Source organism: Alexandromys fortis, unplaced genomic scaffold (assembly GCF_014885135.2).
Source record: "Alexandromys fortis isolate MF-2015 unplaced genomic scaffold, M_Fortis_MF-2015_v1.1 scaffold_88, whole genome shotgun sequence".
Lineage (NCBI taxonomy): Eukaryota > Metazoa > Chordata > Mammalia > Rodentia > Cricetidae > Alexandromys > Alexandromys fortis.
The window spans coordinates 6,115,318-6,139,551 of NW_026067961.1; the positions used below are offsets into that span (position 1 = coordinate 6,115,318).

At 44.3% G+C, this 24,234-nt stretch overlaps 1 protein-coding gene across 4 annotated transcripts in view; it reads left to right on the forward strand.

Annotated features, from left to right (window-relative positions):
* Positions 1-24,234, forward strand: part of Pex14 (peroxisomal biogenesis factor 14) — a 136,292-nt gene that overhangs the window by 73,547 nt on the left and 38,511 nt on the right. Inside the window, exon 1 of one of the 4 annotated variants that reach the window (XM_050153147.1) lies at positions 20,708-21,165. The exons of the other annotated variants lie outside the window; for them this stretch is intronic. Coding sequence (XP_050009104.1) covers positions 20,997-21,165 — 169 coding nt within the window. The 5' untranslated portion in view covers positions 20,708-20,996. Of the gene's footprint in view, positions 1-20,707; positions 21,166-24,234 lie in introns of those variants that run through there. 4 annotated transcript variants of the gene reach the window in all.

Sequence of the window (24,234 nt, forward strand, 5' to 3'; positions counted from 1 at the left end):
GAGTGGGGGTACCTCACAAGACACTCTGCTGCCCTGGTAAATAGAGCAGACAGATCTGCTGTAGAAACAGCTCCTCCAGAATATGAACAAAAAAGCAAAAGCGTGAAAGCGGGGTGAGGCATCAGAATGGAAGGCAACGAGGGGGGGTGCTCTGGGATGGCCATTAGATCAGCATGTCACTGCTGGGCCGAGAGGTCAGCAGGCTCCGACTCCAGCTCAGGAAAGGAGCTTGCTTTGGCCCTAGAGAGCACAGTGAGACCGCAGCAGTGACTGGAAGCAGCCTCCACCAGAAGATGGGGCTCAGGGAAAGTTTAGTGGCACGGAATCCTTAACCATGCCCAGCCCAAGCCAGCTAGGTTCCCAATCGAGAACACGGGGAATCTAATGGTTCATACCCTGAAGTATGATCATAGACGCCATGGAGTTTATAAACTAGCCTGAGCTGGGATGATGCAGCGGCGTCAGCCCCCAGCATATGTGTTTCCTGCTAGAGTTTAAGTGTCTCCCACGTCGCTCATTTAATCCTCAGGAGAACTCATTTCCTCAAACGGTGGAGCATGCCTGTAACCCCAGCTCTTGGGAGGCTAAGGCAGGTAGACTTCTGAGTTCAAGGCCAGCCTGGGCTACAAAGAGAAACCCTGTCTTGGGGAGGGGGCTGCCTTCATAGCCACAGGTACTTGAAAAGCATCCCTAATGCGAGGAACTGGTTTCTGTCATCACTGAGATGTCTGATTTCTTTCTTTGTTGCTTTATTGTTTTTAATTTTTCTTCAAAGACAGACCCATAGTGGCCTCTAAATTTTTATGTAGCTGAGGAGGTTTGAACTCTTGTCTCGTCTCACAAGTACTGAAACTGTGAGCATGTGCCATACACCCAGCCCTAAGGTGTCCAAGTCTACTCACAGATACTGAGCTCTCTCTCAGACACTCGTTATTAGGTGTGGAGTCTGGAAAAGCTGTGTGTGGGGGGGTGTTTCCCTTGTGCTGTGCCATTTCCAGTGTTACTGCCAGGGTGGTGACCTTGATGGTTCTGTTGAGTTGTGGAGGGTTTTATTCTTTTTGCCTTCTGTGACGGCTTTAACCCAGAGCCCCAGTCTCAGCACGAGGAAAGGCAGTCTTGGACTTGAAGAGAGTGGCTGGTAAGGAAATGCTGTTGATGCTGTTGTTCTGTGTGGTTGCTCTTATCAGGACCATGAAGGGTAAACGGGCAGGCGAGCTCTGCTCCTGAGGAGAGGTCGGACGGTTACATTACGGTCTTCTAGAGCATCTTGCGGCAAATACATGGGTTATATTAAAAGTTGCAATCATATCATTTTTTATAGTAAATTGCTGACCTTATGCAGTAGAATCAGCTTTATTGAATTTCGCCAAAAATGCGTTTATAATTCTGCCATACACACATGATATTCATGTCCTTGCTGTCCATGTGGAAATGTCCCTTTTTATGATGTTAAACAAATTAAATCCACTCTCTCCTGTGCCGCCTGCTGTGCCTCACCTTTAAGATCCCTCCTCAGGAGTCGAACCTCTAGGAAGCGGAGCTTCTCTCCATTAGCTTGAAGCCATTATGCCTAGCTGAGGCAGGTGCATTAGGAAGCCTTGCCCCCACCCAGTGCACGGCAGGCCAGGGATTAGTTAGATGGAGGTGGTTCCAGGGCAGTGAACGGGAGCACGGATACTGCTGAACACTAACAAGGCTTTCTCATAATTGCCCTATTTGTTTTGGGGAAATGGTGGGTATTTGTTTAAAAGGATTTCACGGAGCCAAAAGTACACAGTGCAGCCAGTTCTCAGCTGCTCACTTGTGAATGATTCATCGCAAAACTATCATCGCCGACCAGTTTTCCTTTAGTTCTCTGCAGCTCCACTTGCCTGCAGACCACTGTGGTTCCAGGAATGCAAACTAATTTTATCTAACGAAACACCCCAGAAAGTTACATTGCAAATGCACATGACTCCTCAGTATTCAACCGGCTGTGCTCTTTAGACTCTGCTTCTGGGTTCCTTCTCCTGTTCCTTTGTCTGCAGCTTCTGTATCCGTGTAATTTGTGTCATGTGCTTGTTCCCAGAGAGCTCAGCACACAGCGGTGCTAGGCTGCGGAAAATGCATCTCTTCATTTAGCCACTGGTCATTTGTGAGACGCCCTTTCCCTCCTGCCTCACCGTATGTCTTCAGTTGAGTAGGGTTTGTGATATGTAGTAGGCACAAAATCAGGGAGGACAGGAGCAAGATCAACTAGGGTGCAGGGTCGGGAATGCTTGGCCAGCTTTGTTGGTGGAGAGCTCTAAAAGAAGCCTTCCTAGAGAGGTCAGCCTCATTTCCCACCTCCAGGATTAGTTGTCTTTCAGTAACTAGTCCCTGTAGAGGATGCGAGGAGACAGAGTCTGAGGCAAGAGATTTTGAAAACAGCCTGTTTAGTGGGAGACCGTTTTTATTAGCTCAGGTGTTTGGGTTTTATTATGTGGACAGTGGGCAAGTTCTATGTGTAGAGGTGTGTCACGTTGGGCTTTCAGGCTCTCTTTAAGGGTTGGGAGCAGCTAGGCATGAGGGATGATAACTGAAAGACAACAAGATGGGTCAGAGAGTGAGGAGGGGGAGGGAAGTCCTGGGGAGACCCCTGGTGCTGAGCTGCTTACACAGGGACTGTGGGCCTTGCTCACTTCACCCGTGCATTGCTCAGTGGTTTTACTGAAATCTTGAAGAAAGAGATGATGACATTTGTGAAGCGAGTGTTACTTTATCTAGAAGTAGCTTCTCTGGGACAAGGCCTGTCACTCAGTTTCCCGGTGAAGCCCCTACTGCCATGGGAGAGTCCCACAGTGTCAGACCACAGTTCTCAGAAGCTGTTCCGCTGCACACTGACCGCCCAGCTCCTGCAGAGCTCCTGTCTGCCCTTCTCATCCACTCTTTCCCCTCCTCCTGACTGTGTCATGTCTGCATTTCCCTGGCTTTCTGAGATAGTCAGTTGGCTCGCTGCTCTGGCTGTAACACTTTCAGATCCTCCATGCAAGGTGCTGCGCTGTGGTTACCTGACCTTGTTTGTGCCTTGGTGTTCTAGAAAAAGATGGACCGCTTTGCTTTTAAATCCATAGAGTCTAGGAGGAAAAAAATGTGTGGCTTGGGTACAGAGCCTAAAGGTCAGAGACTCCAAAGGATGAAAAAGACAGTCCATTAACTGACATCCTAGGAGATCTCAGAGCCGCACACAGCCAGTGAACCGGGTGATCCTGACTCTCGGCTTGCAGGGGCTGGGACAGGCGCGTCTTTCACCCTTACTTTTCCTCTTTTGCTGTTCCAGCTCAGACAGAGTATTTAACCCTGGGTCTGTGCTAAGGTTTTTCTTTTTTGTGTTTGTGGATGCTGATGAGCTGTATTCCAGGCCAGAGGTAGGACTCTGGTGGTCCATAGGATTGCAGTGAAAAGCATGCAGATTGTACACTTTTAAAACTTAAGCGCAATTGAAAGCAAATCTCTTTTGTAGCCATCTTGCTTAGCCTCCTCTTCCAGCTTTTTCACAGAAAGCAGCCTTCTGGGCCGCTCTAGAGCTTGTGCTGGCCAGCCCTGGAGCTGGCGCCTCCCTCCCAATACTACTTACAGGACTTTCCTGCCCTCAGACCAGGGTGGTGCTGATAGTTCACTTTCTATGACTTTGACCTCTTGGTTCTCCTGCCTCAGTGTAAGAACTGGGATTACAGATGTGAGACACCATCCCTGGCCTTGCTGCTTTTCTGCAGGTAACATTGCGGTGTAAAAGAATGGATTGGAAACTGGTGCAGGTACCCACTCACCTGGGAATGTGGGGGCACTGACTGAAGAGCCTCTCTCCTTCCCTGCACATGTGGAGGTGAGGGATGGGGAGGGGGGATTATGGGGAAACACTGTTGAGCCATGATTTTCACATAAGGTAGGACAGGGGAACATGAATGTTTGCAGAAGCCCCTCCCCCAAAAGTACCTCTCATTACGGTAATTAAGCAGCAGCATCAAACCTACTGGAGTGTTCTGTGTAAGACAAGAAGTTGCAAGTTTGAAACTGGAGTCTAACCCTTGGGGAAGAGAATGGTTAGATCTGTTCTGGAGGTTCCAGGCAGAGCTGGCAAAGTGTCAAGAGTGTGTGCACCTGATTCTGAGAGTGTGTGCATATGCGCTGATTCCGAGATTGTGTGTACGTGCACTGATTCTGAGTGTGTGTGTGTGTGTGTGCCCGCGCTGATTCTGAGAGTGTGCGCTAATTCTGAGAGTGTGTGCGTATGCGCTAATTCTGAGAGTGTGTGCGTGTGCACTGATTCTGAGAGTGTGTGTGTGTGCACTGATTCTGAGAGAGTGTGTGTGTGCGCTGATTCTGAGAGTGCGCTAATTCTGAGAGTGTGTGGGGGGAGGGACTGTTGCCTGAGTTTACCAGGACACCCATGGGACTTATTTACCAGCACCTGTGTGCTGTCAAGAAGCACACAAGCTGCTGCTGCCTGTTCATTAGGTTTTCAGAAAAGCCCGGACCTCACCTGTGGCTGGTCGTTGCATCATATAGGTAGAACTTGCTTCATTCTGGCCCCATGTGACACACAGTAGTAGATTTGAGAGACAGGATACTATATAGGGAGAGAGACACAGTAACTGTGAGCTGAGTAAAATGGAATAGTCTGGAAGGTGGTGCTCGGCCTCACCTGTGGAGACAGAGCATCCCATGTTACTAATCTAGCACCCACAGCCAGCATTCCAGGGAGCTGGACAGAGGGGTGGCTTGGGAGGCCATTGTGGAGCCTCCACCAGCATCTCATGCCACCCCTTGCGGAGAGGTTGCCAGTTCCATGACACAGTGTTTGTTCTTATATGAAATGGCAGGGATTAGCTGTGTCCCATCTGCCCTTTAGTGACATCACTTCTGTCTTCAGGGCTCCTGGCTGTGGTTTGAGGTGTTGTTTGTATACTGTCCCCCACCCCTGCCCCCAGAAGGTGCTCCAATTCTCCCTAGACATACCCAGAGCCTGGCAGCTGCCCTTAGGATTCCAGAAGATGGGCTATACCCCTTGTTAGGCCCTGGGGTAGGAGTGCCTATACATACAAGTTCATTTCAAGCTCACAGTCTCTGTCAGTCTCCATGCAAGCATGAAGGGTTTCTATTAGACTAATAAGGAGCCCTGGAGACACTGGTGACAGTGTGATAATCGTCCCCCTGGAGGACTAGAGCTAGTCGGGATGTGATGACCTCATCCCAAGGGGACTGCTGATGAAACTCTGGCTTAGCCTTGCTGCCAGCCTGCACACCTGGTGTGGGGGTGGGGAGAAGGTTGCTGGGATGTTTCTCCTACAGCTAGCTTCCTTGTTACCTGGCCTGCTTGTCTTTGGGGGCATTTCAGCTTAAGTTCTTTAGTTTTGCATAAGAACTTTAAAGACCTGGTGAGGCTGATGGAAAATCTGCCGCAATAGCCTGGTACAGCAGTGTACTTCACAGACACCAACGAACCCCAGGGGCAGCACAGGGCATGATTGTGGCACTGCTGGGTTTTTGGAATTACCATTTTAGAGACTGAGAGACTAGGGATAGGGAAGAATTTGATGTTTGGGCCAGTGGAAAGGCACAAATAAAAAGGCTGGTAGGAGCCTTCACCTTTTGCCTTCTTTGGGGCTGTTGGATCTTTCTTTCCTTTGTCAAATCTTTGCCGATTTTGCCTCTTCTGCTCGTTCTTTTTGCTAGGCACTGTTTCTCAGACATAATTTGTGTCTATAAATACAGATCTCCACCGCCAAGTTAATAATGCTCAGTGCTGGACAGAGAACGTGTGTCATAATTTATTCTAACATCCAGATGACTGTCGTTCTTCTCTGTTACAGCAGCCCTTCTTTGAACGCTCTGGAGAAACAGGTATTACTTTTGTGATTTCCCCTTTAGGGTAAAAACTGCAAAAAACTAAGTTGCTAATCCTGGGTTAAAGGAAATGGGTTTGTTTTCTTTTTTTTTTTTTTTTTCGAGACAGGGTTTCTCTGTGGCTTTGGAGCCTGTCCTGGAACTAGCTCTTGTAGACCAGGCTGGTGCTGGTCTCGAACTCACAGAGATCCGCCTGCCTCTGCCTCCCGAGTGCTGGGATTAAAGGCGTGCGCCACCACCGCCCGGCTGTTTTCATTTTAATATGTGCCACTTTCCTGACCTTTGGAAAGGTTGTGCTGGTGTGTACCCTTCACCTCAGCCGTGCTCTCCAGCACAGGTCTTAAACTTCCAGATTATCAAGTTCATAGTTCCTTGTTTTGGTTGAAACCAGAGAAAATCCTTCCCACACTCTGAGGACGTGAACATATTTGCCTCCCTTTTTCTTTTGTGGCTCCAGTTTTCTTTCATGGAATTTATTTTATTAGCTGAGCAGCAGAGACTATAACTTTATTTTTCCTGGTGACCAATCCGATTGTTCGGCACCGCTTAGTGACATGTCACTTTGTCATATATTGTGTTCTGATTGTTCTCATTTGTTGATGTCCCTGTCTGTTGTGCTCATGTAGCAGTGTTTTTGTTATTATCGATTGTTACTTCCTGCTTTGTTGGTGCAAACTGTACTTCCCTGTTGTTGCTGCTGCAGAGAATAGTACTGGCATTTACAATACCTTTCTCAGTCTCTCCTGTGAAAGGATTTTTGCAACCCTTCTTATTTTTATTTTATCTGTAAGGGTATTTTATCTGAACTACATGCATTCAGTGTCTGCAGAGGCCAGAAGAGGGTATCCTTTGGAACTGGAGTCACAGATGGTTGTGAGCTCTGTGGGTGCTAGGAATGACTCCAGGTCCTCTGTAGTCCCTGAACCATCTCTCCAGCCCCATATCTTCTTTTCTTGATGCTCTTCCTCCCCTCATCCTTTGCCAATCAATCTCTTTGGAATTCTGATTAAAATTACATTCAATATGGAAATTACCTTGGGCAGGAGTGACATCTTTGCAGACTGCAGCCTTTGTGTCCAGGGAAGTGAGGTCTCTTTCAAGTGAACTGTTTCCTGTTGATGGTTTGGCCAAATTCTTGTCTAGCTCTTACACATTTTTTTTTTTTTCGAGACAGGGTTTCTCTGTGATTTTGGAGCCTGTCCTGGAACTAGCTCTTGTAGACCAGGCTGGTCTCGAACTCACAGAGATCCACCTGCCTCTGCCTCCCGAGTGCTGGGATTAAAGGTGTGTGCCACCACCGCCCAGCACTTACACATTTTCTTTAATCCTAAGTATTTTAAAATTTATTATTAATGCTTTGTGACCTTTATTTCCATTATATTTTCTGTTCTTTGCTAATACTTTGTTGATTTCTGTGCTTTTACAGTTATCCTTTCGTGTTCTTTGTTATTGTCTTAATGAGCACATTGGTCTCCTAGGCTTTCTCAGTGGCAGGGAGACACTATTTGTGCTGGACTGTCCAGAGCTGTGTTGGGCCTGAGTGTTCAAGGTAGTCAATGGGCATAACCCTGCTGCCTCCTGCCTAAGACCACAGAAGCAAAATTATAGAAGGATCCCTAGACTTTTCAAAGTCCTCCCTCACGAAAGGACTTAACAACAAACAAACAAACCTATTTCTGCAAGGTATTTATCCTTTGGCCAGACTGTTTAATGTGCTCCTTGCTGTCTTCTGTCCAGTGAGAAAGTCCATGTTATTTCTGTGTTCTGTGTTGCCAAGCAGAAGAGCTGGGGAACAGTGGGAATCCTTCCTGCACTTAGTTGGCAGATACAGGTGACTTAGTCTCCTGTATAAAGCAAAACCATTGCATCGAGGGGACTGTGGATGGGCTCAGCATCAGTGCTAAATCTTGACAGAAAAGGGCAAACTTTTCTACAGAAAACGGTGGTGTCTAGAGTGATAATTTATGATACAGACCTGGAGGCCTGTCCTCACTAGGACACCTAACCATGGCAGTTCCTGTGTTGTCGGGAATCTGTTGCCTTTATCAGTGCCAGCTGATGGCCACAGGACGGTGAATGTTTTCTTCACCTCACTTTGGTAACTATGGAGTAGGCGCTAGCCTTCCTGTCTCACCTCTTCTGGTCAGGGCAAGTAGTAAGACCCTGCTCAGTCTCAGCCTTGATTCCCTGCACCAGCACTTTGGGTCAAGGCCTGTGGGCTTGGATTCTTTCCAACCTGACACCAGTACCCCTCTGTGGACGCCTCCCCCCCCTTTTAAAAAGATTTATTTACTCCTGACGGTGGTGATACCTTTAATCCTAGCTAGCACTTGGGGGTGAGGCAGAGGCAGGCAGATCTGTGAGTTCAAGGCCAGCCTGGTCCACAGATTAAGTTCTAGGACAGACAGGACTACACAGAGAAACCCTCTCTCGAAAAACAAAACAAATTAAAAAAAGATTTATTTGTTTTCATTTTGTGTGTATGGGTGTTTTGCCTGCATGTGCGAATGTACACCCAGTGCATGCAATGTCTGTGGAGGCCGGAAGAAGGTGTTAGAGCCCTTGGAACTGCAGTTACAGACTATGGGTGCTGGGCACTGATCCCAGGTTGTCTGCAAGAGCAGCAAGTGCTCTTATTCAGGGAGCCATCTTTCCAGCCGCCTTTTCTCTTTCTTTGATAGGGCATCACATAACCCAGACTAACTTCAGACTCGTTCTTTGTAAAGGATGGCCTTGAATGGCTCGAGTGTCCTGCCTTCACCTGCGGAGTGCTGGCATCATCCAACCTGACTTCTTCCTTAATCTTTTAATATTGAATAGTTTCAAATTTACACAAAAATGGAACCCTGCAAGAACACCCAGATAACTTTTATCTTGATAAGTTTCTTGCTGATTGATATTTTCCCATATATGCTTCTCTGTCTTCTCTCTGTACATGCATCTACATTCATGTTGCATGTTTCAGTGGCCATTTGAAAGGGATTTGTAGATATCATGATGACTCTTAATTACTTCAGCATATACCTTATCAAATAAGGATGTTCTCCCACATAATCACTTCACATATCACAGAGAAAATTAACACGAATCTCATAAAGTACCTGATATATATCATTCCAGGAGGGTGTGTGTGTGTATGTGTATACATATATATGTGTATATTTCATGTTTAAATTTCCCTAATTGTCCCCAAGCTTCTTTTGTAGCTTGTCATTCCAGGAGACAGCCAGCGGTCACACCTAGAGCTTCCCTGCTCACTCTAGAAACCTACCCTCTTGACTTTTGTAGCTCTAGTTGCCATTGATGGATCTGAGAAATCAAGTTGGTTTATTGACTATTCTGGGCTTGTCTCATTGTTCCCATTTCATAAGATTGAGATCACATGTTTTTGGCAAGGATACTTAATAAGTAATGTTGCATACTCGTTACTGTACCATGTTACAAGGAAGGAATGTCAGAGTTCTCTGCTGCTGGTGATGCTAATGTGACCATTTGGTTATCGAGGTGATTAGCAGATCGATTTAGTCTAAGAAGGGCTTCTCTGAGCTTGTGTTAGCTTGTTACCCAGCAGCCTTCACTCTAACCTTTAGCATCCAGTGGAGAACTTTGCTATAATTGACTTTTTCTTTGAAATTAGAAAAAAAATGGACTCATACATTTATTTTTATTTTTTATAGTTTACGTGAGTTATGATCTCATTAGCCCAGGCTGTTCTAAGTCTTTTTAAGAAATATTTTGTTTAGATTTGTTTTAATTATGTTTATGCCTGTTTGTGTGTGTCTTTGTATATGTATACACATGTGCAGGTGCTGGTGTTGACCTGAGGAGTCAGATTCTTGGAGCTAGAGTTACAGGGCTGTGAGCCACTGGACATGGGTGCTTGGAGTAACTCAGATCTTTGGGAAGAACAGTACTTGCTTAGCAGTATTTACCGACACCCATCTCTCAGCCGCACCAGTCTTGATTGACAGTGGCCTTGAACTCTTAATCCTTCTGGATCACAGTGCACCACAGTTATTTGCAAACTTTTTTTTTTTTTTTGCTAGTGCTTCCTCCTTCCTCTTCTGGGAAAATCACTCTCATTTGTATCATTTATATGTTATTTGCTGAATGGGGTGGTACATACTTACATATCTGTAATTCTAGCATGTGGAGGTGGGTGCAGGAAGACTACCGCAAACTTCAGTTCAGCCTGGTCTATAAAGCAAGTTCTCAGCTTCTTATGAGACTGTCTGAAAACAAAATGTTTGACTATCTTTTATATCCTGTAGTCTGGAGTATTTGGTTTACTGTTTCAGGTTTGGTCCAATGGGTTCAGACTCAGGTTGGGTCCCGTGATTCCTGGGATACACATCTCAGAACTTAAGCCCAGAATTAAACATCTTCCCGAGATTTATTTAGTGAGAATGACCTTGGGAAGCCAGGACCCGGACACTAGTCACAGATACTGCTTTTGGACTTTTACACACACAAACACACATACTACTTGTTTGTGTTTATTTGTAGTATGTTATATGTATGTTTATATATGCTCAGAAAACCTAAATTGAGCATGATTGGATTTACTTTTATATCCATATTACCTTTATAATCAGAAACTTGGTCCAACAGTTTGGTATACTTATTTTTATACTTTATTATAATTTAGCCAAATGGCACTCCTAACTTGGGAGGCAGAGGCAGGAGGATCTCTGTGAGTTTGAGGCCAGCCTGGTCTACAGATCAGGTTCCAGTTCAACCAGGGTTACATACAGAGAAACCCTGTCTCAATAAAAACAAAATTATTTTACAGTTATAAACAGGTATTTTCAAGAGTTGGAAACCATCTTTGTGTACACTGGCAAGTGCCTGCTGAGCAGAATCCGCCTGGCTCTGGAAACAAGCATTCTTCTTGCTGGTGTTAAGAGCTGTGCCATGTGACCTAGTCCAGATTCAGATTTGCTGTGTGGATGAGAGGGATTTTGAGCTTCTGAATGTTTTGCACCCAGCTCCCAAGTGCTAAGATTACAGGTGTGCACCACCACATCTGGCTTTACAAAACCCAATATTCTTTTTTAAAAAATTGATTCTGCCCTCCCCTTCAACCCTCTTCCATGATCCCCAGGTTCCCAATTTACTCAGGAGATCTTATTTTTTACTACTTCCCATGTATATTAGATCCATGTATGTCTCTCTTAGGGTCCTCATTGTTGTCTACGTTCTCTGGGATTGTGAATTGTAGGCTGATTTTCTTTGCTTTATGATGAAAAGCCACTTATGAGTGAGTACATATGATATTTGTCTTTCTGGGTCTGGGTTACCTCACTCAATATGATGTTTTCATGCCTGCAAATTTCAAGATGTCATTATTTTTTCTGCTGTATAGTACTCCATTGTGTAAATGTACCACATTTTCTTTATCCATTCTTTGGTCGAGGGGCATTTAGGTTGTTTCCAGGCTCTGGCTATGACAAACAAAGCTGCTATAAACATAGTTGAGCACATGTCCTTGTGATACAGTTGAGCATCCTTTGGATATATACCCAAAAGTGGTATTTCTGGGTCTTGAGGAAGGTTGCTTCTTAATTTTCTGAGAAGTTGCCACACAGACATCCAAAGGGGGTATCAGTACCAATTTGCACTCCCACCAGCAATGCAGGAGTGTTCCTTTTCCCCACAACCTCTCCAGCATAAATTGTCATCAGTGTTTTTGATCTTAGCCATTTCTTACAGATGTAAGATGGAATCTCAGAGTCGTTTTGATTTGCATTTCTCTGATGACTAAAGATGTTGAACATTTCCTTAAGTGTCTTTCAGCCATTTTAGATTGCTCTATTGAGAGTTCTCTGTTTAGGTCTGTACTCCATTTTTTTTTAAATTGGATTAATTGTCTTTTGATGTCCAATTTCTTGAGTTCTTTATATATTTTGGAGATCAGACCTCTGTCTGATGTGGGGTTAGTGAAGATCTTTTCCCATTCTGTAGGCTGTCATTTTGTCTTGTTGACCATGTCCTTTGCTTTATAGAAGCTTTTCAGTTTCAGGAGGTCCCATTTATTAATTGTTTCTCTCAGTGTCTGTGCTATTGGGGTTATATTTAGGAAGTGGTCTCCTGTGCCAATGCATTCAAGTGTACTTCCCAACTTTCTCTTTTATGAGGTTCAGTGTGGTTAGCTTTATGTTGAGGTCTTTGATCCATTTGGACTTGAGTTTTTGCATGGTGATAGATATGGATCTATTTTCATTCTTGTACATGTTGATATCCAGTTATGCCAGCACTGTTTGTTAAGTATGCTTTCTTTCTTTCTTTCTTTCTTTCTTTCTTTCTTTCTTTCTTTCTTTCTTTCTTTTTCTTCTTTGTCAAAAATCAGATGTTTGTTGGTGTGTTGATTTATATTTGGGTCTTCAGTTTGGTTCCATTGGTCCTCCTTTTTTTTTTTTTTTTTTTTTTTAATTCCAATACCAGGCTGTTTTCAATACTGTAGTGTGTAACTCTGTAGTAGAGTTTCAAGTCAGGGACTGTGATGCCTCCAGAAGTTTCTTTATTGTACAGGATTGTTTCGGCTATCTTGGGTTTTTTGCTTTTCCATATAGAATTGAGTACAAAAAATGAAGAATTTTGCTGGGATTTTGATGGGTTTTGCATTGAATCTGGAGATTGCTTATGGTAAGATTGTCGTTTTTACTATGTTAATTCTACCTACCCAAGAGCCTGGGAGATCTTTCCATGTTTTTCTTCAGAGATTTAAAGTTCTTGTCATGCAGATGTTCCACTTGTTTGGTTAGAGTTACTCTGAGATATTTTATGCTATTTGTGGCTATTGTGAAGGGTGATGTTTCTGTTTTCTTTCTCAGCCCATTTATCATCTGTGATATAAGGAAAGCTATTGAGTTTTTGAGTTAATCTTGTATCTTGCTACATTACTGAAAGTGTTTATGAGTTGTAGAAGTTCCTTAGTAGAATTTTTGGGGTAGCTTATGTAAACTATCATATCATCAGCAAACAGAGTTTGACTTCTTCTTTTCCAATTTTTATCCCTTGATTTCCTTTTGTTGTCTTATTGCTCTAGCTAGAACCTCAAGAACTATATTGAATAGATATGGAGAGACTGGACAACCTTGTCTTGTTCCTGACTTCAGTGGGATCACTGGGAGTTTCCATTTAGTTTGATGTTGGCTGTTGGCTTGCTGTGTATTACTCTTATTATGTTTAGGTATGTTCCTGTATCCCTGTTTTCTCCAAGACCTTTATCATGAAGGGATATTGTAATTTGTCATAGGCCTTTTCAGCATCTAATGAGATGATCATGTGACAAACCCTCATGACTAGATGTGGTCTTCATTTTTGATAGAAAGTGTTGCTTTTTCCTAATGGGAAGTATATGACATTGACGGTGATTTTTTTCCCCCATTGCTGGTGATTTCACCTTTACCTGTTGACTGAGGCTGCATTTCCCAGGCTTTCCATTAATGAATTATATTTCCCTTTGCAATTAGTAAAGTGTCTTTTAAGCAGAGGCTTCAAGGCTGTGCGTTCTATTTTTCATTGATTTTTTTTTATGCGTCATTTTTACCATCAGCAATGATTTTTGGTTTTGTTTGAGAAAAATCGTTCCTGTGTAGTTCAGGTAGGGCTTGCTAACTTGCTAAGTAGCTAAGGCTGGCCTTGAATCCCAAGTGCTGGAAAGACCCTGCGCCTCCATGCTGGGCTGCTCCCAGCCCCTGGAGGGCAGATTGTGCTCATTTTCTCATGTTTGCTGATATTTGCCAGTTTTGTATTCCTCTGAGAGTTAATGAATCATTCTTTTCTGACTGCTTTTAAGATCATTTTTCTAACTAACTAATTAGTTAATTAATGTGTGTGTTTGTGCCTGCTTATGCATGTGTTCACACATAAGTGCAGGTACCCAAGGAGTCCAGAAGAGGACATCCACTCCTCCAGGTGGGTGCTGGGAATATGGGTCCTCTGTAAGAGTGGTGCACACTCTTAAATGCTGAGCCTTAAGTGTCTGATCCTTTTACTTCTGCCTTCTAAGTTCTAGGGCTTAGAGGCATGGCCTCAAGGTCATTTTGTTTTGAATTTGTTTTGAAATAAATGCCTTTCAGGGGGGATTCTTTTGTTTTGTTTTTCCTTTTCTTTTTGAGATAGGGTCTATCTTACTCTCTAGTTTAGGCTAGCTGGAACTTAATGTTGTAGTCCAGGTTAGACTTGAACATGGCATCTCCCTGCCTCTGCTTCCCAGGTGTTGGGATTGTGTGAGTTCACCACTCTGCGTGGCACTTTGTTTTGTTGAGTCTCCTAGCTGGCTGTGAATTACTGATCATCAGTGCTGCCATTACAGGCCTGCCCCACCAGAACTGATGCAAGTCATTTTTATTCCTCCATTTTTGCCTTTTAGCTTTTCGTGTACTCCTTCCCTCCCTTGTTTTAAAGATAGGGTCTCACTATGTGGATCCAGCTGGCCTGAGACCTGCATCAGCTTCTGTGTTGTAACCACTGTAGGTAGGTGTGTGCATCACCATATACCCAGTTTTTTTATATCTTTTCATGGGATGATAGTTATTGTTTTGAAATTGATTTGTGTTTTGAATGCACTTGACTCTGTGTCTGGGATATGTGTTAGAGTCTTTTGGTTTCAGATTTATATCAGCTGCTTTTACAGTACTTTTGTCAGGCAGAACTTTTTATTTGACATTAAAATTCTTCTTTTGACATTTAAAAACTTTCAATATTAGAGTGTGTTTGTGTATACGTGTGCTTATGGCTGTCTGTGTGTGCGTGCGTGCACACGCAGGCACATAAAAGTCAGCGAGCCACTTTGTGGAGTCAGTTCTTCCACTTTGCATGAGTTCCAGGGATTGAACTCAGGCGTGGCCAGGCTTGTGTGGCAAACATTTTACCTGCAGAGCCAGCCTGTGTGGCTCCTTATTTGACAGTTCCTTTGTGATTTGAGTTTTGTTTCATAGACTTCAGTAACTCAAAGTTTATTTTGGTCAACAGAGTGTAAAGATTCCACTTTATTTGTTTATTGTTCTTTTGATTAATAAAGTGTAGTTGCCATTCACAGCAGAAGTAGAGAAACTTTTCTTGTAATGAGCCAGTCAGTGCATGTGGGCTTCGGGGGCCTGTATCCATGAAGGAACTGCAGGTGCCGCTCAGACAGTGAGAAACTGACGAGAAAGGAAGCCACATTTACAGACACTGGCATTCGGATTTTAAACGCTTTTCATGTGTGACAAAATGATCTTGTTTTCCTCACCCCTGTAAGACAGTAAAAGCTGTTCTTAGCTGGAAGACCATCCCAAAATAGACAAATGACTGGGCAAGGTGGTGCATGCCTTCTCTCCTGGCAATAAGGCAGCTCTAACATGATCTTCATAGAGCTCCAGGTTAGCCAGGGCTGCAAGTGAGACTCTGCCTAAAACAAAACAAAATCCAACAAACCAAAGTGAACAACAGTCTGAGTTTGGCTGCTGGGTGTTTTCCTCCCCTGACCTGCGCTAAAACTTCATCATGTGCTAGCTGTCTGTAGTGTCCTGAGATACTCTGTCCCCTCAGTGTGCCTGTTGAATGTCACATTCCCTTTCTTAGGTGTGCGCTGTGTTAGAATTAAGCCACCCTGCCATCTTCTCAGTTATGCAGATGCATTCCGTGCTTCATGTTTGCTACTTTACACATATAACTTACAAAACTAGCTTGCCCAGCTAAAAGGAGAATACGGGATGTTGGAGTCACATTAACCTTGCAATTAACTTAGGACAGATGACATGTTTATAATCCTAACACTTCTATAGGAGAAAGAGCCAGTTATTCCCACTTGACTTTTTTAGTTTCCATCCCTGTCTTTATGAACATCCCACAGATATGTTTATTCTTTGTTTCCTTAACTTCTGTGGACCGAGTTTGTGCCTCAGCACTGCTAACGTGCTGCTGGCTGCTCAGCCCATGCCTGGCTCTGGGCACTCAGGAGACAGTGCTTTGCCCTTTGCATTGTTCGTGTTCTCCTCTTGTCTGGGTCTCTCGGCCCCCAGAGCAGCTCCACACGAATAAGGCAGATGGGCCTGAGAACACTTGTCCTGCTCTTGTTTTCAGACGGTCCGCTTCTACATCTTTTCATAAAACATCACGCCAAGTTCTGAGTGACACTAGCCCATCTGCTCTCGCTGGGTCCCATCAAGGAAGTATTCATTGTTGTTCATTTTATTAAGAGTTTTCATTAAGAGTGGATATCGAATTATATCAAATGTCCTTCACTTGCGGAAATAATCATATCATTGTTGTCTTTTAATCTCTTAATATAATAAAATATTATAATAGGCAGTAGTGAATCATCGTTGTATTATTAGCATGGATTCTAGTCAATCGTGGTTTTTAATGTCCTAGATCTATGTGCTGTTGTTGTGCAGTTAGCAGAACTATCTCTAAGTCTGGCTGTCTTTTGTGTTTGTGCTCTCAGCCATCATTGTTTTGAGACTGTTTGGAAACAGTAGAGTGGGGCGTGGAGTTCTAGTTTATCAGAACGAGAGGCTTTAAATACTGAACGCTGCTTGCAGTGTGAATTCCAAATACTAAGCATTAAAAAAAATAGGGCAGTATTCGTAGTTTAGTAAGTTTAGGAATACTACCTACAATAAGCGTTTTCCTTGTATACCACATAGTGGTAATAACGGGCTCTGATTGGGAGCTGAGACTGCTTATCATCACCACTCAGTCCTCATGCTTGCTGCCTTGACACCGTAAAGATGTCAGAGAGCTCACTGATTTCTTGGTGCTAGTCTGAGAGCCCTGCGCATCTGCTGCAGTCTGTTTGCTTTCTAGAGCTGTGCATTGCAACGCCTCTGTTCTCTTCATCTGCGGGTGCCCTTAGCTCCCCGAGCTCCATTCCCTGTTTCCTGGCTTCTTTTTGGTTCTCATCTTTGGGTTGATGGAATGGACGCCTCAGTAGCTTCCTGAGAAGGTGTGTATGGGAGGCAAACCAAGAAAATGAGTCGACTTTCATTTCCATCTTTGCTTGCCTGTGTTTAAAGTTCTAGATTGGGGATTTTCTCTTTCTTTCTCTCTTTCTTTCAAGAAATTTGAAGGGACAAACCATTTTCTCAGCAGCTGGTTCTGCTGCCTGCTGTTGGGATGTCCAAGGCCACTTTGACTCAGGTCCCTTCCTATGTGAACTATTTTTTTTCTCCCAAAACCCTTATTTCTCTAGGCTGTGTCCTGTGACTTCTCAACAATGTGCATCAGGGCTTTTGTTTGTTATTCTTTGTGTTTATAGTGCTGGGCTCTCCTTAAGCCTTTTATTAGGAGAGGTATCACCCTGGTTTTGTGATATGGCCTTAAATGATTTCTATGGTAGTGTTCTCTCTGTTATGTTCTGTGTTCTGTTTTCCTTGAACTCCCTCTGTTAGATGGATGAGAAATGTCTTGGGTTATCCTCAACAAGTTTTTTAAATTTTTCTTTTCAGTTCTACTTTTCTTTTTCAGTTCTACTTTATATATTTCTCCTAACAGATTATCTTTTTTGTTTGTGGGGTTTTTTTTTTTTTTTTGAGACAGTGTCGATTGCGTTGGGGTGGGTTACTCAGTCTAGGGGTTTGTAACCCACCCTGCAATCAGTTATTCCAGGGTCACGGAGGGGCACTACCTGGAAGGGAATGAGCTAAGACAGAAGAAGGAGGCCAAGCAGATTTGTCAAAGCCTCCGTTTATTAGGGTCATGGTTGCTGCTTATATAGGCCCTGCATGAGGACTTGGTGGGCAGGGCACGGGATGCGCGTGGTTCCGGTCACGTAAGCCAGGTTACATTCGGACGGGTAGGCCAGAAGTCACAAGTTGCCACACCTAGTTCCCTGGATAGCTGGAATGTGAGTCGGGTTCCTCTAACAGATTAACAGTTAATTGGGTGAGGGGCAGGTTTTCTCAATAGAACATAATTATGGGTGTGGGGTTCTCTGCAGACTCCCTAGGGTGATGGTTCCTGTAATGATTTTTAGGAGGGAAATGGCTCCTGACAAGACAGGGTTTCTCTGTGTAGTCCTGGCTATCCTGAAACTCTTTCTCTATACCGGGCTGGCCTTGAACTCACAGAAATCTACCTGCCTTTGCCTTCCAAGTACTGGTATTAAAGGAGTACACCACCACTGCCAGGCTCCAACAGTTTATCTTACAATAACTTCATCTTCCAAAATTTCTCCTGAAAATATTTCTGCTCTTTTTTTCAAATGTCCTTTTGTTCCAGCATTGTTCTCATTTCATGAATGCATCCTTTATTTTTGCTTGCTTGCTTATACATTCATTTATTTGGCTTCTTTGAGGCAAAGTCTTACAGTGTAGCTCTGACTGTCCTGGAACTCACTGTGTAGATAAAGATGGCCTTGATCTCACAGAGATCTGCCTGCCTCTGCCTCCCCAGTGCTGGGGTTAAAGGTATGTGCCATTACACCCTTTCTTTTATTATCTGAATGTGTCTTAGTTACTGTTCTATTGCTGTGAAGAGACACCATGAGCAAGGCAACTCTTATGAAAGAAAGCATTTAATTGGGACTTGTTTACAATTTCAGAGGCTTAGTCCATTATCATCACGTGGGGAACAAGGCAGACTGCTTGCAGCTGCTAGGGTAGTAGCTTAGAGCTATATCCTGATCTGTAAGCAGAGAGAGAGAGAGAGAGAGAGAGAGAGAGAGAGAGAGAGAGAGAGAGAGAGAGAGACATACACACACACACACACACACACAGACACACACACTCCGGGCTTTTGAAACCTCAAAGCCCACCCCCAGTGACACACTTCCTCCACAAGGCCATACCTCCTTATCCTTTTAATCCTTTCAAATGGTGCTACTTCCTAGAGACTAAGCATTCAAATGTATGAAACATACTTAAAGTGTGGGAAAATTGAAACAAGAAGAGGCAATAGTGAGCAGTAATGCAAACTAAATCAACAGGGGGAGAGATGTCTCACTAATGAAGGTGGGCTAGACATCCTAGGAACAAATACTTTAGAGAGTGAAAAGTTGGGGATGGAGAGATGGCTCAATGGTTGTGAACGTGTACTGCTCCTCCAGAGGACCCAAATTTGGTTCCTAGCATCCATCTCAGGTGGCTGACAACCAGTTCCAGGTGATCTCACACTTCTGGCCTCTTCAGGCACTGCACGCACATGCACACACCCACATACAGTCACACACACTCGTTAAAGAATTTTAAGAGTGAAAAGTCAGCTTATTCTGTTAGGAAGTTTAGCCTACCTATGAGCTAATAATCCCGAAAGTGCATGCTTTACAGTGTATAAGGCAGTAACTGTTTGAAAGGAAAGGAGTGTAAAACCACACGGTTGGTGATGTTAACAAACTGCAGGGTTTAATAAACCAACAGGCAAAACAGGGAAATAATTAGATAGTAACAAACAAACTTGTTTTTGTATTCATAACAGAATTTGGTACACAGAGACCAGACTATTCAGTTGTTCAGCACTGTTGCTTCACTTATAAAAAATTAAGTCATTTGTCCACCAAGAGGCAGAAATCATATTATCCTCTTCTTCTCCATGAGGCAGTAAAACAAGAACTTAGAGCCAGAAACCCTGGGAGAAAACTCTGGACCCTCATAAAATGTAAAACACAGCTCCTTTCGTTTACCTTGTAGGGATTTTTCTAATGTTTTTCTCCTGGCTTCTTGGGATGAGTTCTTAATTTATTTTCATCCTTGTTTTTTTATTAAGAGGATTAGAGAAGAATGGTGAGTAGCGCTGCCTGAGATAGTCCTCAGAATAGATTCCTGAAATGAGGAAGTATTGACTCACAGGCTCAAAACTCCACACACACAGCCATAGTTTCCCAAATAGGGCTTACCCGTTCCCTCTCAGGGAGTGAGAGTCCATCTCAATTTACTGCTGCCAGCGGCCACCCAAAAGCAAGCTTTCTCAGATTGCTTTCTTTTGCATGTATTCAGTACTACAGTTAAACTTGTTTATTTGAGTAAGGGGGTCTCAGGTTCCCCAGGCTGGCCTCAAACTGACTGTGTAGCTAAAGCTGTCCTTGAACTCCTAATCCCAGGGTCCTTTCTTACTTCCTGATTTCTGTCACCCTGCCCGCACTTCCCTGCTCACCCAGTAGTAATGCTTGTATCTTAGAAATGTTTGCTCACCCCACCCGTTTTCTACTGAGATGATGCCTTACTTACTGATTTTTAATATGATTTATTTTTATTAACATTGGTATTTTGCCTGCATATGTGTCTGCGTGAGGGTGTTGGAGCTTTTGGAATTGGAGTTACAGACAATTGTGAGCTTCTCTATGGGTGCTGGGAATTGAACCCAGGACTCTGTAAGAATAGCCCTTGCTCTTAACCGTTGAGCCATCTCTCTAGCCCTTGTTTACTGATTTGTGCATGTGTGAGTACGTGCGTGTGTGCATGAGTGTGTGTTTCCTGGTTTGCTTTTTGTTGCAGTGATAAAACACTGATGAAGGGCTGGAGAAATGGCTCAGCTGTTAAGGACACTAGCTGCACTTCCAGAGGACCAGGGTTCAGTTCCCAACACCCAGGTGGTAGCTCTCAACTCCTGTTAACTCTAGTTCCAAGGAGTCAGACACCCTCTCCAGTTTCCACAGGGACACACATGGTGTACATACACACATGCACGCAAAACACCCACACATAAGATTACCTGAGGAGGAAAGAGTTTACTACAGAATTTCACAGGTTACAGTATTATCATCAAGGGAAGTCAGGGCAGCGAGACCCTAGAGGAAGGCAGTTACTGGCTTACTTCCCCTTGGCTTCCTCAGCTACCTTTTTTTTTTTTTTTTTTTTGAGGAATACAACAAATGATTCTATTTGAAGTTTCTAACCCTCCCCTCACTCCCCCCCCCAAAAAAAACTGTACATGAGTTTACAAACATATTAACATATAAATAATGAGAAAGGTCCTAGGGAGCCTCCCATTGTCTCTGCTGGGGGTGAACACTGGAGGGGCACTGTCCCCACAGGCTTCATGTCGCTGTGAGGTCTTATGGCAGCTGCTCTGGATCCATTGCTGGCTTCTTTGGCACCTCCAGGTTCAACTGCCAGTCTATCTTCCACTGTGCTCATTACGAACTGGAAACCTTGAACCTGCAGCAGTGGCAGCACTAGAGCCCGTCATCGCTCTGGCTCAAGCTCATGCTGAAACGGACGCTTCCTCTCCCGGCAGTGCTTCTTGTGGGCAGGCCAGTCCTTCTGCTGGCACTGAGAGCCACAATATCGAGCCACCTGGCAACGCCCACAGATATTGAACTCCCGAAGCTGCTTCTCAATCACTGTACAAGGAGGATAGTGACACTCATAGTAGGTACAGGAATTCTCTTCCTCTTCCACCACATCTCCATTGGCATTATAGTACCGGGTCACATTCAGGACAGGGAACTGTTTTTCTATAGGGTTTGTGGGAAGCTGCTGGGTAGCAAGCCAGTATAAGCTTTGCTCCCTTTGTTTGCTGGAGGTCTCTTCAGCTTTGGGTCGCCAGCCCCACGGTACTAACTGCAGGTTGTCCAGACGATTGTCCACAGTCACAGCCTTGAGATGTACCACCTGAAACCCGGGAGCCACACCTCCCCTGTGTCGTTCCCACAGTAGCTCATGCAGAAACCTGCCTGAGCCCCTTCCTCGGTTTTTGTCGAAGGCATATGCAAATATCTTAGCACCATTTCCTTCGGCTTCTACTTCCATTCGAGCCTCAAAGGAGTAGCTCTCCACCAGTGGTATGTCTTGCTCATCTATCAGTGTGTATTTGGTCTTCCCGGCCGAATGCCCAATTTAAAGTCGGTCATGGCCGGGCCTGCGCTCTCGGCAGGCGGAGCCGCTCCCTTCGGAGGCTCCCGACCGGGCCGGGCCAGAGCGAGGCCGCGGCACTTCGGGTCAGGCCGGGGCCGGGGTCAGGCCGGGCGGGCCGAGGGCGGACGAGGCTGGGCCGGGTTCGGGCCACCGCCGCTGCCTCCCACCCGCCGGACCTGCCACGCGCCGCCGCCACCACCGCCGCAAGCACACCAGCGAGCCCTCAGCTACCTTTCTTACACAGCCCAAGCCCACCTGTCTCAGTGGGCTGAGCCCCCTTTATCAATTAGCAATTGAAATGCTTCTTCACAGGCATGCCCACAAGTCAGTTCAATCCAGACAGTTATTCACTTAACCACTTCCCAAGTGGTCAAGTTCACGGCAAAACTAACCAGGACAATATGGCTGTGTATGTTCAGGTCAAAGGATAACTTGTGAGTGTTGGTTCTCCTGCCTTTTAATCCCAGGGATCAAACTCAGGTCATCAGGCTTGATAACAAACACCTTTACACACTGAGCCTTCTCTTTGACCTTGCTTCTTGGTTTTTAAATGCCCTTTCTATATTAAGGATATCCTTTGTCATGTTTGTAAACATTTATCCCTTATTCCTTGCTTTTTGCATTAATAAATAAAGTAGATTATTTTGCACAATCCTATTAATCAATTTTCTGATACTCCTTTTATGTTAAGGAACTTCCTTCTCTATAGTTATTAAACAATCATAATAATTATAGTAATAGCTAGCATTTACTAAAGACCTGATCATATATTAGACAAAGAGCAAAGCTCCCTTGCAGGCAAATGGATGGATCTAAAATACATCATACTGAGTGAGGTAACTCAGACCCAGAAAGACAAATATCATATGTACTCACGCATAAGTGGCTTTTAGACATGAAGCAAAGAAAACCAGCCCACAAATCACAATTCTAAAGAACCTAGACAACAATGAGGACCCTAAGAGAAACATACATGGATCTAATCTACATGAGAAGTAGAAAAAGGCAAGATCTCCTGAGTAAATTGGGAGATGGGGACCTTGGGAGAGGGTTGAAGGAGAGGGGAGGGGAGACGAAGGGAGGGGAACAGAGAAAAATGTGGAGTTCAATAAAATCAATTTTTTAAAAAAAGCAAAGCTTTCATTTGAGTTGAGGGTTTTTTTACTTTTGTTTTTTTAAATATTCTTGTAATTGAGAAAAAACTAAGATGATTAAGTATTTTATCTGTGAACATGGAACTGGTGATAAATATTCCCATGTTTTATTTTAGCTTTTATGGTTTTGTTTTTTTTGTTTGTTTGTTTGTTTGTTTGTTTGTTTGTTTGTTTTTGGTTTTTCAAGACAGGGTTTCTCTGGTTTTGGAGCCTGTCCTGGAACTAGCTCTTGTAGACCAGGCTGGTCTCGAACTCACAGAGATCCGCCTGCCTCTGCCTCCCAAGTGCTGGGATTAAAGGCGTGTGCCACCACCGCCCGACTAATAAAAGAGTTTTTACCTCATGGCCAGCCTACACAAGGTCTCCCAAAAAGTGGTCAATTTTGACAAACTTAGGAGGATCACACAGAGGCCAGATAAAATCCTGCTGAGTTCCTTGCTCAGCTCACCGAGGCTCTCCTTCCGTACAGCACACTGGGCCCTGATGCTCAAGAGGGCATGCCTGTCCTCTGACTTGTTTACTTTCCCAAGCAGCCCCTGCTGTTAGGAGAAAGCTTAGAGTCTAGATGACGGCCTCAAATCCCTCAGAGAGACCCGCTGACTATGACGTTTACAGTGCTTAATGGAAAGGAAGAGGCAGAAAGGATGGGACGGACTTCTCATAACACAGACTGAAATACCGGTTTCTGGCAGCAGCCCTGAGGTGAGGCCTCCTTCAAAAAAGATGGGGCACCAACAGACTCTTCAAATGTGGCGCCTCCAGCTATGTTCATAGCAGCTTTGTTTGTCATAGCCAGAACATGGGAACAACCTAAATGCCCCTCGACCGAAGAATGGATAAGGAGAATGTGGTACATTTACACAATGGAGTACTACACAGCAGAAAAAAAAGACAGTTTGAATTTTGCAGGAAAATGGATGGAGCTAGAAAACATTATTTTGAGTGAGGTAACCCAGACACAGAAAGACAATTATCACATGTACTCACTCATAGGTGGTTTTTAAACATAAAGCAAAGAAAACCAGCCTGCAAACTACAATCCCAAAGAACTTAGACAACAATGAGGACACTAAGAGAGACTTACATAGACCTAATCTACATGGGAAGTAGAAAAAGACAAGATCTCCTGAGTAAACTGGGAGTATGGGGACCATGGGGAAGGGTTGAAGGGGGAGGAGAAAGGCAGGGAGGGGAGCAGAGAAAAATGTAGAGCTCAATAAAAATCAATAAAAAAAGTCCCCAAATCATAACACAGAAACTTATGTTATACTGGAGTTTCCAGCTCTTCCCTTTCCTGTTCTCTCAGAAAGACTGTCAAAAGTCTAGGCCCTTCCCCGAAGCTCAAGACCTCGACTACAGCATATTCAAGCTCCTGTCTCTAGACTGGGTGTGATTTCTCTTGCCCCCTTCTCCTGTCTCACCTCTGGGGCTTG